We start from the raw sequence: 22,596 nt of genomic DNA on the forward strand, positions 1-22,596 counted from the left end.
ACCTTGAAGCGGCGCCAGTTCGACTCCATTGCGGACATTAAAACTAATGGTACGGCGGACCTGAAGAGGATCCCTAAGGCGGCTTACCAGGCAGGGTTCGAGAGCTGAGAGAAACGTTGGCAAAGGTGTGTCGTCAGCCAAGGCATGTACTTTGAGGGCGACAAGTGCGATCAAGCTGTATCCGTCGAAATAAACAAGTTATAAAATCAGTCCGTTCTTTTTTTGATCACACCTTGCAAACGTTCCACAATGGATCACGTCCGCCTGGAAAATCGTTTCCCGGCACGCAGAATAACGGGGGGTGGGGTGTGCCAGGGTAAGATGTACAGTGCAGAGTTGTGCCTGGAGAGTGGGAGGGGCTGGATGGAAAGGGGGGGGGCGTCACCGGGAGGAAAGGCGTCGACAGGGAATCCATCCCTCGGAAGGAGAAGGACTAGCGATGCAAGGGAGGGAAAGAGAGCGAGCAATCAATATGAGGGCGAGCGAGGGGGATGCCTCTCTTCACCCCAGGGGGGTGGGCCGGTCCTTTGGGGAGGGACGGGGGAAGGTGCAACGACAAACACCTCGAGAGGAAGGGGGAGACAGTCCAAAACCAGTCCAGGTTCTCTCGCTTCTACATCTACATTAATACCCTACGAGCCACCAAAAAGGTGTGTAGCAGGGGGTGCAGCACCAGGAAGAAAGGGTAAGGGATGATGGGGTTAGGGTTCTTGTACTGGGCCGCGCACGGATGCCAACGAGTGACGAGGGGACACCGAAGTAATAGCTAAGAAATCAAGTTTAATCTCCGAATGGTGAAGCGTGCTGAAACTTCCTGAAATATGTTCAAGCCAAGTGTACTTACATTTCACAATCGTTTATATTGTAAAGGCTATCTATGTATGAAGTTAAAGAGAATTTGGAATTTTGGGCTGCGTACCCAAGCTACCGTACCAAAGTTATTCTTCAGGACACATTTACTTTGTTATTAACGACCTTAAGATGTCTTCTAGCGAAGAAAAACCTTTTAAGTTTAATTTTAAGCTCCATTTATCCAAATTAAAAGGAGATGCATAAAAAAGGTTAAAGATTAGAAACGTCTGAATAGTCCTAAGAATTTACAAAACTTTAACGCACAATTATGACGCCATTTGTGTAAAATGTTTCTCGGATGAAGTTTCACTTCATTTTTGATTTTTTGAACTCTCGAGATTCGAGCTTTACGTTCGGGTTTGCTCTTAAATTTCTAATAATTTATTGTCTTGGTCAATCCATTCAGTTACAATTTTTAATGTTGGTGATGATTTCATTTCCGTGAGAAACTTGCCGAATACCATTTCCCGTGTCGTTAAGACTCATGTGCATTAAATACTGTCGAAAAAATATCTCAATCACGGGGCGCAGGAGTCCCGTGGATCTTAGCTATAGACCTGGGTTCAGTTCCGGCTGACTATGGTGGACACTCTCAGCTTCTGTCTATCTAAATGGTCACTGCCCGTCACCACTTAGGTGTGTGACAGGGGTCTTTATTAATTTTTAGTTATAATATATTTCTGTAGGTTTTCTGGTTTTTGTCAGTACGGCGCGGAAGTATGGAGATTTAAGAAAGATGATAAGCGTGAATTTGAGATTTTTTAAGTGTTGGTGCTGAGGAGGTTTGAAAGGGTAAAGGGAACAGAAAGGAAAAATAATCGAGGAAGTACTAAGAGTGGTGGAAGAGGAGAGAGGACTGCCGGGAGAAATGCAAAGGAGGCAGGAACGGAGAGTGGATGGTTCTTTATATATATATATATATATATATATATATATATATATATATATATATATATATATACAGGTATACATACATATAATCCATTTTGGTTGCATGCATTTTCAAAAGGATCACTTTAAGTTACAAAGTGAAGGTCCCCAAAGAGAGAATGTCATCTTTTCCCAGCTTGTTGTGGTTATTACCTCTGATGAAAAATATAACATGTTAAACTGCACTCATTCCTCCGAAGGGAGCAGTCTCGACTCGGGAGATGAGCATTAACAATAATAATTGGAAATAATTCATTTCCTCCTGCAAATCCTCTTTAGAACAATAATTACTTATGGAAGATGCTATAAATGGAACATTATCTGAGACACACAATATTTATATTTACCAAAATTATAGAATGCTAATAAATATTAATCAATGCAGGACTGAATTTATACAAAAAAATGAATTGCTTGCTTTGAACTACTAACATTTGGCATGCAAAGCATATCTAACCCAGATGCGCCTTGGACTGAGAGAGGATTTCGCTACGGTTTTGGGAGGGATGTAGCCACTAACCACGCAAATTTGGAAAATAATTGGCAGTACGTACACTTTCAAACGTACTATAGGAGAGGCAGACGAGGAGATGGATATGGAAATATGGAGGAGACGTCTGCGCCGGGAATGGCAGCCTCAATTGGGCGCCCTTGTGCAGGGAATGAGCCGAGAGGGAGGAATCATGCATTTCGTGAAGTTGGAGGGCAGTATTCAACCGCGGGGCGAGTGAAATTAAAACTAAAGTCGACTTAATTAATTTCTCGAAGCGGAGAGTGCTTGATGCACTTGGTTTCATTTGAGCACACTGACATGAATAAAGGAATGGAGAGATGAATACAAGCATAACAAATCGTACGAACACATTTATGAGGGCCGGCCAGTTATGCAGTTACAAGGACGTGAAATCATAGTATATGTAGGTTGATCGAGTAACCAATGGAGAAGTCTAACTAACATGTGAGAAGTTTGTCAAAGACGATGAGTTAAGGTAAGGTATAGTATACGCAAAGAACAACAAGTGAAGTAAACGATGCAAATATTACTGCATTTAGTGTTTCAAGCCTCTTCGAAGGATCATTCTGGAGGCATTTCATAGCATGAGAAGAGAAATTTGGCGGACGGCCTTGAAATAACAACTATGAGACACGTACGTGACACACGTACAGATCTTGCAAGGCCGCTGAAGAAAGCATGGATAATAAATTCCGTAAATAGGACCCAATTTCGTGATTAATACGTCCTATTCCCAGCAAGAAATACAACGTGGCTGATTAATTACACACGGTTCGTAAGGCCTCTGAGTTGAAACACATCTGTTGACTCAATGAAAATTAAAACCGATGGCTGAACGTTTGATCGTTTCCACGAGAAAAGTTGTAAGGTAATTTTCTTTAAGAAAAATCTCAACTCGTGGGAGGAAACTCAAAATGTAAGCAATTGGAATTCAAGCGAAATAGTTAAATAAGTTATTCGGGGTACCGCATGGAAAACCCTGCCTATCCCCCTGGTATTTACGTTTTCAAGAAAAAAGATCAATGAACAAAGTCCGTCAGACTGCCGAGAAAGAGGGCCGGAGACGAGGATTAGGCAGGGACATTTTTGAATGACTGCCAAATTAGCCGAACCCCAACTGATCCAGCATAGTTGGCAACCCATGTTGAGAAGCCGATGAGAAAGAAATTTTGACAAGTGAAGAAATTATGAAAAGAGAAAGTGAAATGACGACACCCGACGAAATAAACTCAGGATTGAAGAAGATGACGTTTTGATGGATGCTCTTCATTAATATGCTTGGTATTAAAAAGATCATTTCGTTCTATTGATGTATCTTTTTAGGCTATCATCTTTGACAGTTTATTATTAGATTTCTTGGAGTAAAATAATCATATATGTAAATGACAGAGTGATATAATTTATAATTTGAAAAGAATCTATATGTATTTAATTAATTATCACACCACTCGAGTCGATTGATTTTCCCTTTTAATTGCTCGGCATCCGTGCAATGCCGCTTTATAACCTTCTGAATTTTACATACACCATGCAGTCACCCATTCGATGCCCATCGGAAGGTAAATCAAACGAAAGGGGGAGGATATATATACAATATGTAGAGGGCTGGAGTTGGAAGCGCTTCGTGCTTGAAATGACAAATACCTTCATTTAACTGAAATTATTGTTTTAATTCGTTGTAGTTTTCAATGCGCTATGTCAAAAATTTATGCAGAGATTTCTTACCTATTGCGTTTAGTGTTATTTATGAATTTGTATGCAGCTTAAAATACCGACTGTTTTGTGTCTGCATTAAAACCCACACTCTCATAAAATAATATACTTATTTTCTTATGATGTCATTACAAATGGGATTACTTTATTTCACAATTCGCACTATCTCATCTTTAAAAGTTTCACCCAGTCCACATTTGAGAGGGCTCTGAAATGAAATGAATGAGTAAGTCAGTTAGTCGTGCGAGTCGGGACATTTTACAGGGTGAGTTCCGAAAGTAATGCTATTATTTTTTAAAGGTAATTTTTTGAACAAATTTGTAAAAACACTTAAAAGTCTTCAAATTACAGTCCTTGGGCCTCCACACATTTTTTCCAGCGACTCTGCCATGACCGGTACGCGCCCCGGAAGGGCCTTCGGGGACCTCTCGCAAGGTCTTCCTCACGGCTGATTGGATCTCTTCTATGGATGAAAAATGGGTTCCTTTCAGGGCTGCCTTAATCCCGAGGGAACCAAAGAAGTCTACTGGGGCGACATGAGGACTATAGTGAAGGTGGGGCAGCGTTGGCACCTGGTGTTTGGCCAGGAACTCGCGGACTCGTAGCGCGCTGTGGCAAGCACCTTGGGCAAGAACTTGCCGCACACTTTCCTCATCGCTAAATCTTCAGTAACAATGCAAAATACAACAGTATACGACAAGTTCAGTTCATTGGCAACCATTTTGATACTCAATAGACGGTCAGATTCCAACAATTGCTGAACACGAGCCACATTGTTGTCGGTTTGGCTGGTTGACGGCCGCCCATAGCGTCGCTCGTCGTGAACCTCTTCCCGGCCCTCCTTAAAGGCCTTTAACCACCGCGAAACTTGTAGTAAGTAGCATAGAACAGAGTCCCCGTATTCCTCACACAAATCATTTTGTCCGTCTCCTTGAGAGGTTTTTTTCAGTTTAGCACAAAACTTAGGAATCGCGTTACGTGGCTTGACCGTTGATTCCATTTTTTTTCGTGACACGGCGCGTTGAGGTTTACAATGACTGAGGTCCTGCCGCTCCCACAGCTTGGAGAGCACTGAGACCGGTTTTGCGGCAAAGGTTAGCGTCCTCTCCCTCCAGCTACTTCAAGTGGTTTAATTGCACCCTGACCAATAGAAGCGGCGCGGAAAATTTAATTACATTACTTTCGGAACGAATCCTGTACATTGCTTTCTCACAAGGGATGCACCGTGAATCTCGTGAGTTAAAGGTATGTTTTCTAACAAAAACCCTCACTTGTCACGATTGGATGTTTCACGAGATTTATGTACTTGATGCGCATGGATCTCGCTAATCTGCGAAATGTGCGCTTCAAAAGCAAAGGCCTGGTCGACACCGCTGGCTGCGGTAATTTCATTTTTTTATGAAAGCTGGGGTCGAATTTTCATGGATTTGCTGGTATTATTGAATGAGAAACCCCTTCTCAAATACCCTTAATAAGATTTCAATGCGGAGGCGTGACTTGAAGCGAAAAGCGTGGAACCAAGTCCACCTCATTCCACGCACGCAGGGAGGAGATGAGCTCCAAAGACGGCAGTGGACGGCCCTGGGTGCACACTTTAACGGACTCGGGAGAGGTTGAGAATTATGCCTGCATGGCAATGCGCTTCAGATGTCTCACCGCATGGAGGTGCAGATGAATGTACGTGAAACCCTGATTCAAAGTTTCTGCTCAGTGTGAATTGCAATGGCGACATTTCTTATATTTATTAATTGAACAAGAACGAGACTAAAATTCCGGTTAAAAAATAATTCAATATCATCATGCACTGAAAAAGTTAAATACCATGATTAACATCGTATTCATGGAAATAGATGCATGAAAAATCTAATATTTGATGTTTAGTAGAAAAAGATTAATTTCGCCAAATTTCATGAGGACAAGAGGGATCCCATCAAAAAAAAGGGAAAAGCGTAAAAAGACAGCGGAATTGTGTTCACCAAGCCAAAAAAATTCTCAATTTAATGAATGAATTCAGGATTCATTTAAAAAATGTTCATCCTTTGAATACATGACGCAAGGAATTCTTTTCATTATATTATTAATAGAAACCCCAGATTAGGTCTACGCGGCTTTATGTTCAATCGTTCATATAAAACAGGAATTTGTACAAAAAATCAGGCTTCTTTATTCACCGAATCGAGGTTTCTTAATTGAGTAAGGACTAACCTAATTTAATTACAAATCGCACAAAAGTGGCACATCCACGCTGGAAAGATAAATTTATTCTGTTAATTAAACATACATTTTATTCGATTTTGACTTAATGCTAACATACACATTAATTGATTTCATAAATGCTTTCCTACAGGTGGATTTAACTTAAAGGTATTTGAAATATGACAACTCTTTAAGACCTATCTCCGATGATTGATAGAGGGAGAAATCTCTCAATCACTAATTCAAGCTCTGACTAGGAATGGAAAAAGACAAATTCATTTACACTAAATTGAATGAATAAACTCGTCAAAAATTAATTTAGTTCATGATAACACCTATTCGTCGAACAGGATTTCCATGAATAAAATTAAACTGTAAAAAAAGAGAACAAAGCTTTCAGAGGATGGAATCGCTCTTCCCAGGCACAGGCGACACAGATAAACAACTTTCATTACCGCACGAGGGCGTTTATATTTGATGGGAAATCGATTGGCGTGGGCACCTCGCTCGCGTTGGCAGATTTCGTGCGAGGAAAGCAGAAAAAAATCGAGAAAAACAAAGCGAACCGAGCTTGCAAAGTGTTTGAGATCAAAGTGGTTAATTCTCCGAGCTCATTTCTCTCACCTTTCGCGAAAGATCTCTTAGAGAAGCAGAGGGTAGGATCGCAAATTGCGCTTAAAACCTGCCGCATCTCAATACATTGCCGCTTCTTCTCTCTCTGAGCACTGTGTTAATTTACCAAAGACGTGCGTATGAAAATATGCATAGGCGCATGTGGGATATTTATGAGTTAGAACATTCGCAGTGGCACATTGAGGATTCCGCAAAAGGCGTTCGGAAATCGAAGGAATGGCTTCCGGGGAAATGGCTGAATTGACATTCGCAGCTTTGTGCCGACAGCGAGGGCTCGCAAGCTACAAGTTCGCCCACCTTTGGGGGCGGAGGGGGCAGCGATATTCCACGTGAGATGGCGTCGCGTGGAGCCGGCGATGCCTTCGTCTCCTTTTTCTTTCGACGGAGGCAATGGCGCCGGCCGCATCTCGACTGCACACGCGGCTCGTTGACTCGCGGATACTTTAGTGCGGATCGTTATAAATGGAGGGCGGGCGGGGCGGGCCGGGGACGGATGGGGTGGTGCGGCTACGGGGCGGGGGGAGGGAGGTCAGGAGGGAACGTGGCACGTGGGTGGATTGACCTTGGCCAAAGGTCACGGTCACCGATGGCCGACTCGAGCTGCTCCCACACCAAACCATTCGCTTGAGCCGACTGGCAGAGATCCAGAGATGAAAGAGAGATGCGCCAATGGAAACGAAGGACATATGACCAGGCGCAGGCTCCTTCCTATTCTAATGACCCTGCGACCCCGGGGTGACTAACCTCCCAGGGTTAGTTTCTTGAGGGTGTTCTATTCCTTCCTTCCTCCTCATTCCCTCCTCTCTCTCTTTGAAGGGCCACGACGATCAGAACTTTACGTAATATAGAAAAAAACACGTAAAGTGGAATCCTTACTTATCCAGTAAATTTAAACCGAAAAACTCAAAACGTCTAGGACTTACTTTAGTGTAACGAATAAATGAGGATTATTAAGCTATAATATCTATTTTTCTGTAATCCACCATCCTGGTTGAACTCTATAACTAATTTTTAATCCTCTCATTGATAGAAATGTCTGCATTTCACGAAATAATTGCTTAAAAGCGATCGTGCTTCGATACAATGTGTCAACATGATTGCAGTCGGTAATAATCTTCTCCATAATTTTGATTCAAGGTTTTAAAAAGTTTTTAAAGGGAATAACCAAGTAAGTTCAATCGACAATATGAATAAGACAAAAATTTCCACCAAATAGCAGTTGGATCATATTCAAAATTAGATCAGTGTGGACGGTTAAAAACAAATATTGCTAATCCATTTTTCATTAGGCAACTGTGGCTTCAGGTGATAGCCGGATTTTAAAGGATAAGCGAGTGAAGTAAATTCTAATTTCAAAAATGATATATTCTCTAATACATTTTATTTCACTATTTTAACCGATAGAACGATTGATTTCTTAGTATGCATTATTAATAATTCTGACATAAGTTATAAGAGTCTGCTTTAAGACTTATTAGAAATAGCTTTACACTTATACTGGAACTACGTTTAACTGTTTATATGTAACATTAACGTCTATTGACATGATTCTCCCGCCAAAAAAAAACTCCATCATGGCTTTTGGTGCATTATATATGTAGATGTACGTGGATACACCTTTCTCGACAGATCGGGTTTGTCTATGAAATAAAAAAATGAAATCTTCGGCTCGTATCTTTGAAAATTCATAAAAAGTTAAGGTCGTCATACATTTATGTATAAAAAAAACAATTTTGTCACAGCGGAAATAATTGCAGATTGGATTGTTAATGCCTGTGATAGTCCAGTGCATGGAAACAACTGACATCTCGTATGAACACGTACTCTGAACGAGTGGTGATATTCCCAGTTGCGCGAGAGAAGTCGTACTAGTAGACTTGTTGCGATTGAAGTACGCAGTCGGGCGAGGATGGAGTGTGGATGAAAGGCGGAGGGGAGCTGCGATTGCCTGGCGACAGAGCTTAGTTGGGAGACTGCAGTAGGTATATGTATTTATTTTGAATAAACATTCAAAACTCATACATTCATGGTGTTCCTCAACCCCTAATTTCGTATTCAAAACAGCTTATTCCACGACTCAAGAATGGTCGTTCCTCAAATAGCAAGGATGAAGATTTAACAGACGATATGGTGCATTATTAATGTATTTTCAGAAAAGGCTAATGCAAATGTGTAGCCCTGACGTTATCAGTGCTCACTGTTTTAGACTTGGGTTTTTTATTGCATAAATCAAACGAATGGGCGGAATTAGAATATCTTCTATGGCATTCAACCTCAGGAAAGGGTGTAATTAATCGAACTTATAATTCAGGTTACCTTTCAATGGTTCGCTCAAACGGATGAAACCTTTCACGGATCATTCCGGAGGGTGGTGAAGGTTTTGATGAATTTTGGGTCATCCTTGAGGGAGCACACGGGCGAAGAGAGTGCGGCCCAGGGGAACGCATCCTTTGCAGTGCATCCTTTTCGATCCTTCGACCCAATACACCAGTCATGCAGAATAAGCATTTTTTCACGAAAAACATACAATGAAGAGGAATTAAACACCTTCCAAAAATATTCCTGCACTCTGATGATAAAAAGTAAAAATTACGAATTACAAGGAACAGCAGCAAGGAAAGAAAATCCAACTTAAAAAAAATTACAGTTGCAAAACGTAAATGTGTCCTTTCACTCCACATCAAATTCAAGAATAACTGAAGGAACAGAATCAAACGTAATATTAACGAAACATCAATGGCGAGATAAGGATTAATTTTGTTTACACCTGAAGTCACTAAAATTATCAAAAATGCTTCATATTTTACGAAATTAGATGATGAATATAAATCTGAAGTACTATTACGTTAAGCCAAAAATTAAGGATAAAAAAAGACTTGCTTTGGTGTGAATATATATATATATATATATATATATATATATATATATATATATATATACATATATATATACATATACATACATATATAAGGAAAAGGGTGACGGCTTGGCAAGAGTCCAAAGTAATGTCATATTTTTATTAATAAAGTATTTATGATGTTTTCTGAGATATTGAGCCATAAATGAGTGAATTTTGATTCCTGAAGCCAGCACTGAAAGAAGTTACATCTTTGCCGCATACTGATGAAAAAACTGGAACTTAGGTTAATGACCAAGGCAGAAAAATTAAATTGTGATATATGGTATCTCTTTTCATCATTTAAATGTTATTTCTTAGTTGAAAAAATGCACTATTATGATAACACAGGGAAAACATTCAATAAGATATCTCAATGATAGCCGTTAATTTTAGTAGAATAAGCAAAAATGATATTATCATTGTATTTTTACAAAAAAGCAAAATGAAAAACATTCCTATTGAGAGAGCATTAAATGCACCTATGATATAAGGAAAGGAAGTGGGCGTTCGAATGATGAATTACAACACAAAAAAAGAAAGAAATAATAAAAGTAAAGCAAAATACGTCAAGTACTATGGGAATAAAGTCATATGTGGACGGTTGATTAGTTCGTAAATTTCAGAAATAAAATTGCAAAACATAAGTTTATTGCAGGCAGTCAACGAAGAACCGCGAAGGTGAAGTTTCAGATCTCAATCCAAATTACACTACAGTTTAGGCAACGGTGTACTTTTCTGAATTCTAAAATCCCATCGCATCATAAATCAAAGAACACATTCGGCATGCGTGATAGATTGAACCCGAGTTCAGTTTAGATCGCATTTTAAAACGATGCACGTCAAGAAAATGAGTATTCTCGGGTTCCATCCAGGACGAAGTCCTCGGGGGGTCGAAATCTGCATGGAACGGAGCGGGATGCCTCCTCTCTCCCCCTCGGGGACAGTGACAGTAGAGGGGGGGGGGCGGAGGATGTTAACGAGTGCGGGGGGAATACCTAAGAATCAGAAGACAAGGCTCGCATTTATTCTTGGCTCGACACAAATCCAAGATTTTATTGCTCACTTCACTTGATATACTTCACCGGATGCTTCTTTTATTTCCGAGGCAGTGGAAACAAGAAAGTGGCTGTCGTCTCAAGATTCATAAAAATGTCGAGACGAGAGAGAGAGAGAGAGATAGAGAGAGAGAGATAGAGAGAGAGAGATAGAGAGAGAGAGATAGAGAGAGAGAGAGAGAGAGAGAGAGAGAGGAAGAAATGGGAATTCTTCAACAAGGGAGTCTTTGAGGCTCTCCGGCAAATTGCTTCCGATTTTATTGTCCCTTGGGGGACTCCACTTCCCTCCTCACACACGCTCCTATATTCTTCCTATTTCACTCTATTTTATCCTCCTCGTTTCCTTCCTCCGCCGTCTTTCATCGCATGTCTCATTCTCCGCTCAGGCATGAAGCGATAAAGGAACGTTTGTGACGTCAAGGGCAACTCATCGGGAACTGTTTAAACTGTGACGACGCTTGCTCCGTGTCCAAACATTTCTTGGGTGAACGAATGGCAGAGAAACATATATCATCCACATTTCCACAATTTTCATTCCATGCGAAAAATGATGTCGACATTCAGCGTACTGTGCCAGCCGTTGTGAGGGCTTTGAGCGACATTCGCGGGCAAGTCAGGCGACTCGTTATTTACAAATGAACACTTCGCGCACATTCCGTCAATGATATCAGAATTTGAAACTCGCGCGTTCCCTTCCCGCGGATCGAGTTGCCTGAAAGATCGTATTTTGCGGACACCTCCCCATAGAATGCCTAACAAATGAACGATATGACCTTGACCCTTGCCTTTTATTTTGAATGGCTAAATAGTGGATGAGATGATTTTTACGCCAAAACTTCACCTATGATAATAGTTATCAAATCGAGTACCATTGGTCTGTTTAGTGGAATAATTGTGTGGATCGCCCATTTATCCCGGCGGATGTGAACTGTGATCATTAAAGCGCCGATTCCAGAGAAAAAAAATGAAACGTTTACGAGGTAGTGAATGATAAAATTCTCTTGTATTTTTTTCAGTACAAACAAGTCGTAAGTGAAGAGTTCAGTAAATAATCGTGTTGTAAAAATAAATCGTCAAACGTAAATGCGCTTTAGTTTTGGAAAAATATGCCTTTTGGAAACACGAGGTATATTCGAAAACTAAGGGTCATCAGGTCATGAAAAAATATTTTCGTCGGAAAAAAGTGTTTATAGGCGGGTTTAGTTATTACAAGCCTACTTTACTTTTCTAAATGATCGCCTTTCACCACTCAGCACTTTTAGTTAAGATGCACTGGCTTATTCAAACCCTCGGCATAGAAGATCCACCACTTGTGATTTGAGTCGGTTAAATTCGGCAGTCTTGAGTCCATTGTGGTCTTGGAACCGTTGTCCACCCAGCCACCGTTTCAAGAGAAAGAAGAGGAAATATTCGCTAGGCCCAATCTCCATCTTGTCTCAAACGTTCACAGTTCATGTTTCCTCCAAGTTAATTCATACTTAAGACTTCCTGACCTATGTGAACTTATATCTTAAAACCTAATGCATTGCGTTCAACTATCTGCGGTTTTTGGCCAAAGACTATAATCAGGAGAAGAGAAATGCGAACAAACTGTGTTCTAGGGGAATAGCGAACGTGAAGTGGCCAACAAAGAAGTCATTCCATAAATGTGTGAAATAAGTAGCCTAGAGAACACCGAAATGAAGCAGAAAAACAAATTCGATACATTCTCGGGCTCAATAACAATTTGTTTTGCTTAAAACAATAAATAGAATATGGAGGAGAAGACCTACGGGGTAAGGCCAAGAATCAATAGGGAAAGAGATGATGCAGGAATTAAATGTGTATATAGAGAGCCGTAAAAGATGAATTCTATGTCACTTAAGTTATTAATTGTTCCTGATTATTCTTTTTCTTTGATGACGATACATTTGAAGAAAATTTTAACGCTTACGTTTTCAATTGTCATGTTCCTCTTTTACCCAGGAAGTTTTTAAATAATTCCCCGATTAAAATAACAAAGGGAAAATCTTTCCCGCACGCTGACAGGTGTATCCTCTCATTTTACAAAGCCGTATATAATTAAAAAAAAGGGAAAACTGATCATAAAACGTAGAACTAGTTGTTAAATGAATGATTGGATCAAGCCTCGATGAGTCAGTTGTCATTTTTGCACTCAGTGCCGTTTCTAAAAGAACACCATAGTCATTAGAAATTTATATATTTCCGGAATGATTATGAAATCCAACATTTTTCCGGAGAAAATGAAATTTTCACTCAACCAGTTTTTCAGGCTCGGACACAATAAACTCTGCTCCATGTCTCCATTTAATTACCATATCCATGCAAGAGGTCACTGTGCTCAATGAAAAATTCAAATCGGAATGAAAAGAATGTAGAAAACTCCAAAAGAATTAGTAATAAAAACTTGGTATAAAATACTTTTACAACGAAGTAGCAAATATGAACGCGTATGAATACATTCGCCTATTGTCGATATATCTAAGAAATATTACACGGTGTCGGTATAAGCTTGAATGAAGCATCAAATTTTCGGCTGTCAGTATTTAAGTACATAGATACGCGCAAGCTGGCCTCTCTGACGCCCAGAATCTAACGCTCGGGGCCTTTGTCGTCCGGCCTCTAAAACGGGCGAGGCACCCTTATCTCCTGCCGCGCGAAGCACAACGCACTCCTCCGGCTAAGCCCCATCCACTTCACCACACTTTACTGTAATGCACGCCAGGGAGGGTCTTTATCTATCCCCCTTCCCTCGCGGGAACGCCTCTTCAACGCCATAAAACATATCTAAATTTACGCAATGACCTCGGAAGGACATCGTTGAGATTCGTAGCAATGTTCGCTCGCGGCAGGGGCGATGGTAAACTACCATTCTTGAGAAATCATCTCGGAAGTGGATTGCTAACCTCTGGATCTTATTACGTCATTTGTGGCAAAGTCCTCCGAATGTGACCAATCGATAGGTTATGAACTTAATCTCAAAGGTATGGAAGAAACAACACGGAAGTCGGTTTTTCGGATAAAATTACTTAAAAATTTTGCTTTGATTTCTATGATCTACGAGGCAGTTAGATATGATGCATGGACACAAATGAATTAACCGGAAACTTAAGAATATAAAATAAGCAGGTGATAACCGAAAAATAATTAAATGAAATATGAGAATGATTTCATTATTTTTATCAATAAAATGGTGAATGATTTAGAGGCCAAGGCATTTTTTACAGACGTTGAGTCCTCAAGGAAAGGTAGAGAAAGATAAATATGATTATAGATAATAACAGAGGAAAGAGGAAAATGGATCGTATGGATGCAATTAGTTTATTCTATCGAATGCTCAGCGCTTCGGAGCGAAAAGTTTACATAAATATTCAACAATAATTTTAAATATTTCTAACAGCAGTTATTACTAACACGTGATATATTAATTTCCTTGGCATGCCCAATATTAGATTCTCTGGTTGAAAAGGAAAAAAGGAAAAGGAGGAAGGAAAAGGAGAAAGGACTTAGATGGATTAAAAGGTGGATGAAAAAAATGAGAGACCTATAAAAAATAATTAATTACTATTTTAGTCATGGAAAACGATGTGAATAATTCATACCTTCCAACGGCAATTCACGCAAGCATTTTAGGTTGGGTATAAATTTAAGTTTAACAGGTGATTTATAGCGTAAAAATGTAGAACCGTGTGGAATTTTAAATCAAGCGAAACAAAAATAATATGCCGGAGGCTTCAAGGGGAATGAGTCTTCATTTTGTAAGCTGATCGAGACACTCTAACAGCAAAATATTTCACCAAAAACCTATATTTAGAGCCAGAATTCCTCTATTTTGGGGATAATTAGGCAGTGTTACATTACACACCGTCGAAGAGAGGAATTTTGCCGAGAGGCGTGTACTGCGCCCGGGAGGAGTCCCTTCAGGTGGAGTCTCTTGAAGCTGATCATTTAAATTGTGAAACCGATTTAATTAAAAAAAATTATATTGACCGAATACATTGTGGAATCACGCGGTGAAGGTGTGAAAATTAGAGCATGTACCAGAAATATATCGCCTGAAGATACGAGAAAAATAAAATAAAAAACTAAAGATATAACTATCCGGTAAATATATATATATATATATATATATATATATATATATATATATATATATATATATATATATATATATATATATATATATATATATATATATATATATATATATATATATATATGTATATATATGTCTATATATGTCTATATATATATATATATATATATATATATATATATATATATATATATATATATATTTATAACCATAAACACAGTAATCAACCCGAAGGTCGGTTTGATAGGTGATGGTAGAACTGAAGCAGTACTAAGCCCAACGGCGTGCGAAATTCATATGTATAGTATATAATATACTATGTATAAATATAAAAATATAAAATATAATAATGAGTTCGATACAGATTTGCTAAGCATTAAATTCAGTCATCGAAACAGTAATCAAAATATCGATCTCAGACGGTAAAATATCTGCCATTACAAAAACTCCTGTAATATAGGCACAACAGCGAGTTCACGGGAGAGTTGCGGGCTGCAGACAAAGGTAGTTCTTAGGGGGAGGCGACCCACAGCTAAGGTCATTTGCACCGTTAGATATGAATGGGAAAGGAAGGGATGAGAGAAACCTGGCGTCGGAATTGGCCTACTCTTAACGATAGGCGCCAAGGCGTCCGCAGTTTCCGACGGGCGTCAGCAGGATTCGACGGCCAGCGTTCTCGCTCAAAGTACTCTCCACTAAGCTCCTGAAGTAGGGATCGGGATACCGCATAAAAATATCTGTCATTTCTAGGATTCGAACCCGGGCCTTCTCGGTGGGAAGCCAGTATATTAGTCACCGCACCATCCCGATTCCTGGGGATACTTAATAGCACCACACATGTACATGCATACATAAAATAAATTTTTCGAATAATTATTATCATGTTATCTAATTTTCCTGCCATCATCATTGTCCTAAAATTTTAAGTTCTTATTCTAAATAATTCAGTCTTCTTCTCCTGCATCTTCTGTGCTGCCACCTTCACATTTCGTAACACAAAAGTTTCTTGAGATAACGACTTTGGAAGCCTTGCCTCTCTCATTTGCATATATATAGATACAAGAAAAAACGATGGGAACACACGTAGAAGAAAACAATGGAATGGTGGGGAAGCGGGAATCGAGCAGATCACAAGCGCAAAAAACATTCCGTGACTGGGACTCAAACTACATATATTCGATGGGCCAATGCTCTAAGTCTTGAGCTATTTAGGAAACATAAATTACACTGAAATCTGCGGGGAGTTTATGCAACCACTTGCCCTGACTGTATGATTGCTTTCCCTTCTATCATTTCCCCACTTGTTCTCATCCATTTCTCCTTTGGTGGGTGAAATGGCTCCCTAACTCCATCTCCTGGCTAAATAATCAGGTAGGTTGATTAATTATAATTATTTCTCCCAAGAATGTTATGATGGGCACTATAGAAGTTATGAGTCCCGGAAACTATGAAATTCGACCCAGTCGGCCGAGTATGTATATCGGCCGCGGGAGAGGCAAGGCTTCTGCAGTCGTCGCCTCACGAAGTCCTTGCAGAGAGATAGCGTAAGCAGCATCGAAGAAGAAGACCGAAACAGTTAGAAAAGGGACTTGGAATAATGGAACGATGTTGAGGAGAGGAAAATTAGAGAATATAAAGCGAGAGATAGAGAGAGGAAATAACCTGCTTTAAGTCTGTGCGAGGTGAGATGGAAGGATAGCGGGGACTACAGGAGTGATAACTAAATAGTAATAAACAGTGGAGGGGTGACATTAATATTGAATAAAGAAGTTTATTAAACATAAATCAAGAATATTATCAGTATAAGTAACAGCTGAAGTGAGAAACATGGTCATCGTTTATGCATACCTTACATGCCCCCGAGCAATCATAAGGAGGAAAGAGTCAATAGGATATACGATCAGTTAAGAGAGTATAATCGAGTGTGTTCCTGCAGGAAAGCATTTGATAGTGATAGAGAATTGAAATGCGACGGTAGGTGAAGGATGAGATGACGATGTGGCGTGGTTCTACGAATTAGGCACGAGGAATAACCGCGGCGAGAAAGCAATTGAGTTCTGCAGGAGACAGGGATTAGTTCGATTACAAGAATGATATTATTAAATAATTAGACTACAGTATTGGATGAGATAATAGTTAGACTATAGTATTTTTTGATACAGATTTACAAACAGCGTGATCAATTCGCACTTTTCCGCAGTTGTATTTAGTAATTTTGATGTGTAGATAACGATTCAAAAAGAAAAACAAAACAGGGAAGACGGTTGGGAAGTGAAATGCTGAAGCATTAAGAGGAACAAGAAAGAGGGAGTATTAGTATGCTTTAGAGAAAATCATGATTGAGGACAGGTTACCGAAAGCTATAGAGAAAAAATGGTATATCGAAATTATAAAAGAATTAACTAAAGGAATAAAAATAGGAAAAGGACAAGAAAAACATGGATAAAGGACGATAAGATTAGAATAGTAGACGGGATAAGGCAAAAGTCATCTACGTTGGCAAAATGAGTTATACTAAGTTGTGAAACTCTATTGAAAAGTGACACGCTCATTCTATTTTTATGAATAATTGTTTGTATATACCTCTCCCAATATTTCCCGCTCTCTGAGCTGGGCGAGGTTGGTTCAAAGTCTTCTTGCCCAAAATAAATACTGCCCTTATTAGTAGTTCCAATATATTAGTATTATTAGTAACATTAGTAATCCTATATATATATATATATATATATATATATATATATATATATATATATATATATATATATATATATATATATTGGATTCAATAACAAAATGGATTTAATGTTCCTTACCTGAGACCCACGTTCCGTTGAATCTTGGTAGCTTGAACCTGTCGCTCGTGAGGTCCGATATCGAGAACTTCCTCCCGGACACCCTGGGGCCTTCGTCGGGTGGCGAGAGCAGCACGATGGAGAACATGATGAGCCCCAGCACGGCAACAATGACCAACAGGGCAATCAGGATGCCCCGCCAGTTGCGCTGGTTGGGCGTCGACGCCACCAACTCCTGGGGAACGGAAAAGAGCCTTGTTACACGCCATTGAGATTATCACCCCCCAATTGCTTTGCTCGTGATGATTCACCAAGTAGGTTTACTGTCATTATCTTAAACAATTAAGGTCTACTCACACCTTTACACAATTATTCCTAATGATTGCACATTCGTACAACATATTTTCTCCACCCTAAACAAGTTCTTACCAATTCTCACTCATCATTATAGTTTCATGTTCATTTACGATTTTTCCCATAACTTTTTAGAAATTTACAAATACTACCTTGATCAAAAATTTCCCGGAATTTATTCAGAAAATTAAAAATACAAGTTTATTCATCTAAATCTATATTGTCCCCTTCAAAGTAATCCCCATCGACTGCAACACACTTATGCCAGCGCTTGATCCAATCCTCGAAACATTTTTTATATTCGGTTTTCGGTATGTCCATCAGTGCTTCCTGCGATTTTTCCATTACTTCCTCTCGGCTGCTAAAACGCGTTCCCCGTAATGGTTTTTTAACTCGATTGAACAGAAAGAAGTCACAGGGAGCCAAATCAGGTGAATTCGGTGGCTGTTGGATGGTATTTGTTGCATTTTTCGTCAAAAAATTACGAATAACGATAGCACTGTGCGACGGTGCGTTATCATGGTGCAAAATCCACGAGTTTTCTGCCCACATTTCTGGTCTCTTTCGGCGAATTGCTTCACGCAAACGTCTCATAACGCCCAAATAATACTCTTTGTTTACTGTCTGGCCTTCTGGCAAAAATTCATGATGCACTACACCGTTGTAATCCATGAAAACCGTCAGCATTGCCTTCTTTTTTGACTGAAAACGACGTGGTTTTTTTGGTCTCGGCTCATTTGGTGAACGCCATTCACTTGCCTGATGTCTGGATTGCGTGTCGTACTCATAAACCCACGTCTCGTCTCCAGTAATGATCCTTTTGATGAATGTGGGATGGGATTCAGCCTCGCAAATCATGTCTTTTGCGACGTCAACACGGTCTCTTTTTTGCATGAAATTGAGGTCTTTTGGCACCAACTTTGCTGCTACACGACGGAAACCCAAATCATTAACCACAATGTCTTGGGCGGATCCATAGGCAATGTTCAAGTCCTCCGCTATTTCTCTGATGGTTAATTTGCGGTTATTGACCAACATTTCTTTTACGTTATCAATTTTTTCACCGACTTTCGATGTCGATGGTGTGCCACTGCGTTCATCATCTTCGATTGACTCACGACCACTTCTGAACCGCTCGTGCCACTGGTAAACGACCGTTTTTTTTTAGAGAATCGTTGCCGAAACACTTTTCCAACATTTCCAACGTCCGTGCGCCACTAAATCCGTTTTTTACGCAAAATTTAATACAAGTTCGTTGTTGCAAATTTAAATCCATTTCTGAAATTGTAAAAAATCGCCAACACACACAGAGATAGATGTACTCTTGGCTACGTAACTTTTGCAAATGTCAAGTTATGACACTAAGATTTAAAGGGAATATCAACAACAGATGTACCAATTTAACAAAAAAAACAGAACTCAAATCGGAACGATGGGAGCGCCACACGGTGGTTATTCCGGGAACTTTTTGATCAAGGTAGTATATTTGGTCTACAATAGTCATTCGGGCTGCTGCTTCAATATATGATTTTTCCGTAGCTTTTACAAGATATATTTTTAAGAAGTATATTTTAGTGCAGTGAAACATTCCACGATTTTTGGATTTATTTACGGTCATTCCTTCACTTTTATTAAAATCCTCACTCAAGATCATCAACACGAATAGCACTTGCTCGTATCGTACGCGTGCTCACCATTCGAAACCATGAAAACGTTTCACAAATCATGCCGTGGAACCCGTCTCTAACACTAATCACGCCCATGCATTGATTTCTATTCGTAATCCTCCGCCGCCGAGGTCCTCCAAAGGCTGAGTGCCATACGCATTAGTCCCTCTCATCCATGCCTCAACATATCTCCTCCCCGCCTGCATTCTACGTTTTGTCTTCATGCGAAGGCCATAGCTACCGATTCAGTAGTAGTTTTGAGGGGAGGCGACCGACAGCTAAGGTCATTTGCGCCATAGGGGATGGATAGGAAAGGATGAAGGGTGGAGAGAAACCCGGCGTCGGCATTAGCCTACTCTTTACGAAAGGCGCCAAGGGGTCCGCAGTTTAACGTCCCATCCGACGGACGGCGTACTCACTCAAAGTGCCCTCCACAAAGCACCTCAAGTAGGTGATCGAGATACCTCTGTAAAATATTCAACACCGCCGGGATTTGAACCCGCGCCCTCACGGTGGGAAGCCAGTACGTTAGCCCCCGCACCATCTCGATCCCACCGATTCAGTTTTGGTATACAATAGGGCATTAATGTATGCACTTGCAGTGCTGACACTTTGCACGTGTCATTGATAAACGTTCAAGAAGAATGACTTGTGGTATTTTTGCGCAAAAAATAGGGAGAAGATATTTTAAAAAGGAAAATAAACCCTTTTTATTAGCTTTATTTCATTCATATACTTGTAGCATGAGTATCAGAGGTAGATAAATTTCACGTCGAGACATTCTCCGTATTGGTAACATATCTATCCTGTAGACATAAACATATTATGCATTCAGTTTTACGTGTTAAATATTTGAAATACACGGTTTTAGATGGAAGTATTTTATGTCAACCGCTTTCTTCATTGCAACAATTTCAGAGTGTAAAAATCATTCGCCTTGACTGGGATTCGAACCCAGATCCCTCAATATCCGGTCGAGTGCTTTAGCCACTTAAGCTACCGAAATACCGTACATACAATGTCACAGGCATTCGTAGTCGTGCGCGAGGCGCCAAAGTCCACGAGGTTAAAGCCAACTTTAAACACTAATGGGGTTTTCACTTTGACAAATTCCAAAGAAACTGCGGGAGATGCCGCAACAGTAACTTTTAACGGAGTCATCCGCTAATGTGCATTTCAATGCAACAATTTCAGAGTGTAAAAATCATTCGCCTTGACTGGGATTCGAACCCAGATCCCTCAATATCCAGTCGAGTGCTTTAGCCACTTAAGCTACCGAGGCGTCCTCTTAAACTCTGAAATTTTGGGGCTTTTAAAGGAACAAGATGTAGTGACGAAATAATAGTAAAGTAAAAGTAATAATTAAAAGTAGTAATAATACTATAGTAAAAGTAATAATTTTCTTTGGAATTCGCTTTCTTCATTATGAATAAATTCCCTTGCCGCAGAGAAATATAATATACCCGAAACTGATTACGAAAAATAAACTCGATGACTTCACTCGTGCTCCTGAAGGAGTCTCTAAATGGATGCTCTGTGGCAAGTGGAAATCTGTTACCTATCGCTTGGGCCAAATATTAATACTTTTCAAATAATGAATATTTTCATCTTCCTTGTCTAGAATTCCTCAACGCCCCAATTCCTGCAATTCGTGCACTTCACTGAGCAATGCTTGAAACCCCTTGGCTGTATGACAAATTGGAGCTTGGTCATCAGCAAAACTAACTGATTTTACAATTTCCCCTCCAAATTTCATTCCTATCTCCAGTTCTTCCCATGACTCTTTAATCATTTCCTCCGCATATACGTTGAACAGCACCGATGACAATGGAGAATTCGGCCTTCTCCGAGGCCTTCTTCAAGTAAGACTGACCAAACTCAGTCTTACTTGAAGATGGCCTCGGAGAAGACCGAAAGCTTTAACAATTTACAATGTGAGTGTCCTTTTAAGTGTTACTATATATATATATATATATATATATATATATATATATATATATATACACACATATACACACAGGCATTCGATTAAAATGCAGAGGTGGGTTTCAAAAGCAGCGTATTTGTGTTGTTTATGGGTTCAGAAATAAAGGAAAGGCATGAAAAATCTTTTAAAACATCTATATATATAGTATATACACATATATATACACACACACATATATATATATACATAAACACACACACACACACACACACATATATACACACACACACACACACACACACGAGGGTCATCCGGAAAGTAGTACCCGTTCGTGAAATAAAGACACAAAAGTAAATATTAACAAACATAAAAAATTTTATTTGAATGAGGATACTTTAAACTACTTCTCAACATAATCTCCAAGCAAATTAAGGCATTTGTCATAACGTGTGACAAGTTTCTGTATTCCTGCTGCATAGTCCTTCGCCGCCAGCTCATTGAGATACGCGAGGGACCCATCTTGCACAAATTTTTGCATAATGCAGATGGTGTTTAACAATGTCATGAACAATTGTTCGAGAAACATTGGGAAAATGCTCACAGATGTCATCAATTGTGACGCGCCGATCGTTCCTCACGAATTCGTCAACTGAGCTCACCAGTTGGTCTGTAATGACAGACGGTCTCCCCGAACGCTCATCGTCGTGTGTGTTCCCCCTCCCCATGTTGAAGTTGCGACACCACCGCCGAACAGACGACTCGTCCATTACATTGTCTCCATACACCTCCTTTAATTGGCGATGAATATCACATGGGCGAACGTTTCTTGCATTGAGGAATTTAATCACTGCCCTCACTTCACAACTGGCGGCGTTCTCAATTTTTTTAAACATTGTAAACAATCACAGAAACAACACAGGCAATGCTAGCGTCACGCAACTTGGCTCAGAGAAGGCAGACAAGCCACT

General features: G+C 39.8%; 1 protein-coding gene across 2 annotated transcripts in view; it reads right to left on the reverse strand.

Moving 5' to 3' along the window:
* Window positions 1-22,596, reverse strand: part of LOC139693860 (venom dipeptidyl peptidase 4-like) — a 308,421-nt gene that overhangs the window by 79,919 nt on the left and 205,906 nt on the right. For both annotated transcript variants that reach the window (XM_071592169.1, XM_071592168.1), the window contains exon 2: window positions 17,702-17,915. In XM_071592169.1, coding sequence (XP_071448270.1) covers window positions 17,702-17,915 — 214 coding nt within the window. The remainder of the gene's footprint in view (window positions 1-17,701; window positions 17,916-22,596) is intronic.

The sequence above is a fragment of the Hetaerina americana genome, unplaced genomic scaffold (assembly GCF_022747635.1).
Source record: "Hetaerina americana unplaced genomic scaffold, ioHetAmer1.1.p SCAF_5, whole genome shotgun sequence".
NCBI classification, from domain to species: Eukaryota; Metazoa; Arthropoda; class Insecta; order Odonata; family Calopterygidae; genus Hetaerina; species Hetaerina americana.